The sequence below is a fragment of the Sinohyriopsis cumingii genome, chromosome 8 (genome assembly GCF_028554795.1).
Source record: "Sinohyriopsis cumingii isolate HCF-2022 chromosome 8, ASM2855479v2, whole genome shotgun sequence".
Taxonomy (NCBI): domain Eukaryota; kingdom Metazoa; phylum Mollusca; class Bivalvia; order Unionida; family Unionidae; genus Sinohyriopsis; species Sinohyriopsis cumingii.
Genome location: NC_142968.1, coordinates 20,305,916 through 20,314,339, shown reverse-complemented (window position 1 = coordinate 20,314,339; position 8,424 = coordinate 20,305,916). Strand labels below are relative to the sequence as shown.

General features: G+C 41.1%; 1 protein-coding gene across 1 annotated transcript; it reads left to right on the top strand.

Annotated features, from left to right (window-relative positions):
- The first annotated feature begins 5,359 nt into the window (after window positions 1-5,359).
- On the top strand, window positions 5,360-6,703 carry LOC149793098 (protein CFDP2-like). Its single transcript, XM_089968949.1, has one exon. The coding sequence runs from the start codon at window positions 5,360-5,362 to the stop codon at window positions 6,701-6,703; it is 1,344 nt and encodes a 447-aa protein (XP_089825075.1).
- The last annotated feature ends 1,721 nt before the right edge of the window (window positions 6,704-8,424 follow it).

The window sequence follows — 8,424 nt, the reverse complement described above, 5'->3', positions numbered from 1 at the left end:
TCTTCGCAAGATGATCCGACGCAGGCACTGTCATTTCCCGCTTGATATTAAAGGGTCTAGAATGTTGTTATTAATTTATATCAACACTAATGACATAAGCTCCAGATGGCTTGGGATAAGACCAGGAATGGCAAACTCCAGATGGCTTCGGATAAGACCAGGAATGACAAACTCCAGATGGCGTGGGATAAGGCCAGGAATGACATAAACTCCAAATGGCTTGGGATAACACCAGGAATGACATAAACTCCAGATGGCTTGGGATAAGACCAGGAATGACATAAACTCCAGATGGTTGGGATAAGACCAGGAATGACATAAACTCCAGATGGTTTGGGATAAGGCCAGGAATGACAAACTCCAAATGGCTTGGGATAAGACCAGGAATGTCTTTACCATATAGAAATTGTATTGAAATGGCTAATTAAGTATTCAGTGCCTGTCATTCAGCAAGTGACATATGCACATTAAACGCAGCTCTCGAGTTAAAGCAGAACAATTACATATATGATATACAAAACTACTTGAGAAGTCACGTGATATAAGCAGGAAAACCACATGTACGAATAATAAACTGAAAATAATAACAAGGATGAATAGCGATTTACAATTAAATCAAGCAGAGTCAAGAACGTCTGGTCTCAATGCAGATTTAAGAAAACTACGTGTATGTTTGTTAGTCACAATTCAAAGAACAGACATTGAGAGAGAAAAAAAACACACAGAGGCGATAACTATATTTCTACTGTCGGAATTCACTTAAAATGGTTAATCTTCGTTCTAGAAAGATTAATTCGTTATTATGTTTTTTCAATAAAGCTTCATCCCGTCATTATTTTGAAAAATACGTACAAAATACCAAATTAAATAAATCCACGTCACTAATCTGAAACATTTCAGAGTTAGGCTACTGTTTTTTGTTAACTGAACGGCAGACGTTGAGAGAAAATCTACATGGCAAGATCTTTGATGCTTTAAAAAATAATTTCTGATACAGATATTTAATTTTTAAGATTTGGAAATTTAAGTTCACTTGATATACGGCAAATATTTCGTATTTTTTAAATATAATTTCATTATGATAATTGGTAGTATAGATTGTATGTTCTGTTTTAATGAGAAAATATGATGGTTTTAAAATCTATCTGATCCTCGGACAACAGGCTATTCTTTAATGCAGGTTAAGTTTTTTAAACATTGTCGCTGCTACAAAACCTTCCTCATAGTTGTGTCGTTTGTAATATTGTCTTTTCTGCGATAATTTTTTCACCATATACATCATGTCTGGTTTTAATCAAATTGGCCCTCATTTTGGCTTTGTCATGTAATAATCATCATGGCTTCTTCTGATATCATTTTATTCGATTTAATGTGTGCCTCAACATTTTATTGAGAAAATCATATTTTTATCTTAAGATCGTAACATTTATTGTGAGCTATACGGTAAACAGAGGACCACGTTTTGGATTGTGCTTTGGGGTCGTCATAAATTCGGACCAGTGTGATTTGTTCGCTCAGCAACAAAAACTAGCAGAAGTTTAAAATTGCAACTGTAATATAAATCTGTTATATTTGGGATTACTTTATGCAGTTCAATAGCGCAGTTAGGAACGTCTCGCAAGGAAATTCAACATTCAGTATGCCCTGATGGAACCCATGCAAAATATATCAAAATTAATGAGTTAATGCGTGTTTGCGTTACGTAGACTGAACCGTAAGAAGTTAATAAATCAAGCACTCCTTATATCCTATTCTCAGAATACGAAATGAATTTGAACGGAATAAGCTTCCCTTTGAACAGGAAGTGGTGGAGCAATAGACTGGAAGGTTGTTTTTTTACATACTAATATGGGTGGGGAAGTCATTCAGCACAAATTTGGCAGCGTTGACAACGCGAAACATACAATCACAATTTAGATATTAGAAATATAAAGAAATAATATTTCATATTCAGCAAAGGTCTAGTTCTTTTAAGTTTTTTTTAAAATCAGATAATGTTAAAAAATTACTTTGATGTTTCAACTTGCTAACTTTAGTGACAGATATATAGCAGAGAAAAATGGACTTGTGTCTCTACTTAAAGAAGGCTCAGTTTGTTTTCATTAGATACTAAACATAATACAAGGGATGTCTTTCCTGCTGTGCACAACGAACGACTAACCAATCAAATGTCAACGGATGTCACTAAACAGACTGTTCTGCTCTAAATGTCAGTTGGTGTAGCGATTGGTAGAATGCTGGGTTGAATGTATATCAAGAATCCTCAAGTCACATGAGTACGTTTCAAATTGATTATTCGTGCAATCGTAGTATTTATAGGTGTAATTGAAGTTTTAAATCTTCATTACGTAACTGCATGACGTTGACATATGGACAATTGTCCTTTCTGGCGGAAGGTTCACATCAAAGCGAAATAGCTGTACGCAGCGACCTTTAAACCACTAATTGTTTGATATGGCGTTATATAGGAGCTGCGGGGAGACGGAAATGATTCTATGAATAAGAAATGTACGACAATTGAAAGTGTTCATACAATTTATACAAGATTCTCAATCGCATGTCGTTACAATCAATCAAAATCAGATCATGCTCCAATTGACATAATCAACACAATTTAAAATAACGTCGTAAGGATTCTATAGAAATTTGTAATTTTCATACTTGTAAATGGTACAACCTGCGTTAAATATTGTCGATAGCCAAGAACAATGTATTTCATAAAAAAATATAAAACTTTTTGGTTAAATTTCCTTATATACTCGCGAATGTCATCACCTTTTGTTTTGCGACGGTGCCATTAATAGACTATACTCTATTGTCCTCAAATAAGGGATAATCAGAAATGAAAACAGTAGCTACGAATGCACATTTTCAGCAATTTTGTGATTAAAGAATTTGACATTTGAAACGATTTGCCGGTTCCTTAGCGTATGGTTATATATATACAGTGTATGTGTGTCCGTGTGAACAATATGGTAATGTAAGCCCTCAGTTGCTCCCCATTTGACTCTTTCTTGGTCACATTATCCAGTTATTAACAATTATTAAATACAGTTTATATTCATTTTCTTCAATGTTGCTCCTACAATAAAAAAATGTAATTTTATTGCATCGTGTGTCCCTCAGCGAATTTATGATAACGGGATTCAGCCACAAATCCTATGGCGCTAAATCAGAACATCGTCGTCGTTTCGTTTCAGAATTTTTCTTTTCAGAACAGTGGTTTATTCAAATTCAGTTTGATATTCCTGATATAGACATTCCCTCATCCTAAACCAGTGCACTCATTCAGTTTTCAATTTGTGAAGAGTGAAGAGTCAATACAGCTAACTGTTTTCATCAGATATTCACTGAGAGTCATTCGAAAATGTACTTCCATCAAGACTTCTGCCTACTCCTCTCGAGAAAAAAGCAAAGACAACTGCTATGCCGGTCAAGAAAAAGAAAAATGGATTCCAGAATGTCCACAACAATCAAAGAAGAGAGACTTTTGAAACAGGGGAAAAGAGATACAAGTAAAGATATTTGTTATCAACATAGGATAAAAGGCATGGTTGTCAAAGTGTCCGAAGGAAAAAAAGAGCATTGGTCGTCACAGCGTCCCAAGGAAAAGGGACATTGTTCGTCAGTGTCCCAAGGAAAAAATGGAATCGGTCTTCTGAGTATCACAAGGTAAAAAGGGCAATGATCGTCAGAGTGTCCCAACGAAATAAAGGTATTGGTCGTCAGTGTCCCAAGGAAAAATGGCATTTGTCGTCAGAGCATCAGAGTGTCCCAAAGAAAAGCAAAACAAGGAGAAAGAGGCGGAGTAGGAATATTTTTCAGAAACAGAAAAGAACCCTTTCCAGTGTAGAAATTCAGAAGACAAGACAAATAGAAGAAACTGGTTACGAAAACCAAAAACTGCCAATAAAGAAAGTTTAGATAGAAGGGACAGATAGTAACAGAAAAAAAGAAAAATGGCTTTTATGGTGTGTCACGAAATTTCATCGTGATTCTGATTTCAAAAGGATATACCAAAGAAAACGAAATTTTCACTTTGTCTTCACTTTTTTAATATGGATAAGATACACAAAAACACTTACGCAGGGATTTCAGTTTTATTTGATTTGCCAATCATTGATTTGTATATCGAGATATAGGTGACCGTTGACAGCTTTTTTAATAAAAACAAAAATTATGAATTTGACGTCAGCAGCTTTAACTATACTAAAAATAGTCCACGGCCAAATTAATCCTACTGCTGATGTAACTACTTTGGTAGTGCTAGCAGTAAATGCTGCTGCTGCGGCGTCTTAGTAGTAAATGTCGATGTGATAATGGGAATGAATAGAAACCCTGGGTCGTGAAGATGTCTTTATATTCACTAAAACCGTTACCCTTGTTGTATTTGTGGGTATAGTGTGTATACAAACACTACTATCCTTTGCTTTGGTAAGGTGTGCAATAATGTTTGCGTGTATGCCTGGATATGGTGTATGTGGTGTAAGGGGTGCTCATGGAGGGGTAGTACATCTGGTGGGGGTAGCAGTCGTACTCCTTTAGGAGTATCTAGTCCCCCTTTGGTCTGCACTTCGCGCTCAGCTCTCACCTGTGGCTCCAAGAAGGTGTAGCATGCTCAGCGGCCACACCACGAGCCACGGCTACGACTGGCCGGCTAAACCAGGTTAATGGTAACCGACGGGTCTCAAACCCTCGGTGAGACAGGGATTGTCACCTTTGCACTTGAAGGCTGGACTCGGCGGACTGCTAGGAGGAACCATCAGCTGGTCAACAGACAGCAAGGCAGACCAAGCAAAACGATGTGGAGCGCTAAGAGAACGGCATCTAGTCTCCATTCCAGCCGTCTTGACTGTATCTTGCAACTGGACAAAGTGTAGCCTGGACGAGAGAGTGAGGCTGACGCAGCGCAACTTTTCCTCACTTTAATCCAACTCACTCGCAACTTATTTATGTCATCACCCGTGCTCAAGTCCTGCGTAAATGGGAGAGCTGCGACGCGGAAGGTGTGGGTGCACTGGCAGCCATAGTGGCGGACCTGCACGGAGGAGGCTCAGGCCATATGGTCGTCTTCCATTGACCTGAAGCAGAAATGGATTTCGGCAGCCGTATGAGCCACTAAACAGACCTAAGGATAGCGCTGATTACCTACGTAGCCTGAGGAAAGAGCTAGAAAAGGTGCCCTAAAAAGAAAAGCTTGCTTCATCTACCCCGACCAGCTTACCGCGGCTGGAGGGAATCCCATCCTTACGGTCGAAACACAAAGAAAACTCGAAAGGTCCCACTCACCCTTGGTGCGTGGAACATACGCATTCTATTGGATCGTGCAGAGGCTGACAGACCGGAGAGAATAACTGCCATGATTGCAAGAGAACTTGCTCGCTACAAGATAGAGATAGCAGCCCTGAGTGAAACTCGCTTGACCGATGAGGGCCAGCTGACTGAAGTTGGAGCTGGCTACACCTTTTTCTGGAGTGGACATGGCACCGATCAACGTCGTAAGTCTGGATTTGGATTTGCTGTCAAGTCGAGTCTTGTCAATAAGCTCTCCATCTTACCAAAGAGAATTAATGACTGGTTTCGAATGCTGAAGCTACCCTTACATGGAAAACAGCAAACCACACTCATTAGTGCTTATGCATCAACCATGACCAACTCGGAGGAAGCCAAAGACAAGTTGCATCAGGATCTGGAAGTTCTGATTGATTCAGTACCAAAGTCAGACAAGCTGGTCATTCTTGGTGATTTTAACGCCAGAGCTGGCGCGGACCACATATGGTGGGAGGGAGTTATTTGTAGACATGGAATTTGCAACTGCAACAGCAATGGACATCTGCACTTGAGGATGTGCACAACATATGATCTCCTGATTACAAACACCGTCTTCCGTCTGCCTAACCGTAATAAAACAACTTGGATGCACCCACGATCTAAGCAACGGCATCAGATCGACTACATCTTAGTCCGTATGAATGTCAGACAGAATGTCCGTGTGACCATGGCCATGTGTGGCGCTGACTGCTGTATAGACCACAGGCTACTAATGTCCAAGATGTATCTTAGAATTCAACCTCTCAGACGTCCACAGGGAATTAAAGTCCCAAATCAACTCAACGTCTCCAAGCTGAATGTATGCAACACTGAGCAAGCTCTGACTGAAGCTCTGACAAGCCAGCTAGAAACCTCAGATTCTGATGCCAACGACGTAGAGAAATGCGGGGCGGCCTTCAAACATCTAGTGCACTATACTGCATCTGAAACCCTTGGTGTCACTGCACGAAAGCACCCAGACTGGTTCGAGGAGAACTGTGAAGAAATAAAGTCCCTGCTAGAGGAGAATCATCGTCTTCATTGCGCGTACAACATCGACCCCAAGTCCACTTCAAAGAGAGGTGCATTCAGCAGAGTCCACCAAGCTGTGAAGAAGAATCTTCGTGAGAGACAGGACACATGGATGAGCCGCAAGGTTGATGATATGCAGTCCTTTGACGACAGACACGACATGAACAATTTATATAATGCTTTTCGTAATGTTTATGGCCCAGTAACATATGGCACAGCCCCACTCTTGAGCTCCGATGGCAGCATTCTCATAACCGAGAAAGAGAAAATACTGGATTGCTCAGCGGAATATTTTGACTGTGCCCTCAACAGACCCTCTTCCATCAACGATAAAGCAATCAACCGTCTCCCACAGCTGTAGATCAACGAGATATTAGTTGACCCTCTAACAGTGCTGGAAACTCATAAGGCCATTGAGCTCCTGTCTAGTGGGAAAGCTCCTGGAGCAGACTTTATTCCAGCTGCGATATACAAGTCTGGTAGTCCTAAGCTAGTGGAAAGGCTAACAGAGATGTTCTGTGGGATGTGGAAGCAGAAACGCATACACCATGAATTTAAAGTTGCATCCATCATCCACATTACAAACGCAAAGGCAATCGCCAATTCTGCGATAACCTTTTGCAGTTACGAATGGTGTGAATCAAGGATGCGTCTTAGGCCCTACTCTCTTCAGCCTCATGTTCTCCGCAATGTTGATGGATGCTTTCAAGGACAATAATGTGGGAGTAGGTCTCCGATACCATCTGAATGGGAAGTTGTTCAACCTGAGGAGGCTTCAAGCCAAAACCAAAGTCAAAGTTGAGAACATTCGGGACCTCCTGTTTGCAGATGAATGTGCCCTCAACTGCAGCACGAAGGCAGGCATGCAACAGAGCATGGACCTTCCTTCCACAACGTTAGCAGCTTCGGACTCACAATCTCTGCCAGCAAGACTGAGGTTCTGCATCAGCCAGCTCCTGAAGAAGATTACCTGGAACCATCCGTCACTGTCAATGGGCAAAAGCTCAAAAATGTAAACAGGTTCACATACCTCTGCATCACCCTCTCACAAGCAGTCCGCATAGACGATGAGGTCAACACCAGGACTACCAAAGGCAGCGTAGTATTTGACAGACTCCTCTCAATGTTTGGGATAGGAGAGGCATCAAGCTTGCCACCAAACTCAAAGTCTACGCAGTGGTTGTTCTCTCCACCCTCCTCTATTCTTGCGAGACCTGGACTGTGTATAGCCACCATGTTAAAAAAAACTCAACCACTTCCATATGAGCTCCCTGAAAAATCTACTGAGATTCAGATGGCAGGACAATGTACCGAAATTAGAGGTGCTCCCTCAGGCCGGCATGACAAGCATCCACACCATGCTGTGCAAGGTACAACTCCGATGGACTGGCCGTGTTATCCGCATGCCGGTAGAACGCCTACCTAAGAAGGTCTTCTATGGAGAGCTACAGCAAGGCAAGGGATCTCACGGTGGTCAATAAAGAGGTACAAGGACACTCTCAAGGCCTCGCTGGAGAACTTAGGCATTGATTCTGACAGCTGGGAGAGTGTTGCTGCTAATCGATCTGCTTGGCGCAGTCAAATCAATGCCGGTGCCGCAGCCTTTGAGCAGAAAAGACTGGTGGATGCAGCTGAGAAACGTGATCTGCGTAAATCCAGTAACAGCAGTTCCACAACTCACAGTCATCAACCTGCACATCCATGTCCCCACTGCAACAGACTCTTCCGGTCCTGGATCGGCCCGATCAGCCATCTCCGGACCCACTTCCAGTGAATCAAAGTCATTTAATGATCCTCATCGACACCAATGGATTAACATCATGTCTGTATAAACACTTCTACCTTTGGCTTTGCTTATTTGTGTGATAGTGTATATGTGTATATTTCATCCATATTCTTTTAATCCTATCTATCAACTATGTGCTATAGTATGTGTGTTCGTATGTATCTAAGTAGAAAACACTCTACCCTTCCGCTATATTATGTTTGTATTTAAGTATAGTATGTACATAAACACTCCCTTCGTTGTCGTTTGATAACATGTTTGCATGTATGTTAGTATATGAATTCTATTAATCACCC

Excerpts from the sequence above, each read along its gene's own strand:
- LOC149793098 (XM_089968949.1), top strand. The coding sequence starts at position 5,360 with ATGATTGCAAGAGAACTTGCTCGCTACAAGATAGAGATAGCAGCCCTG.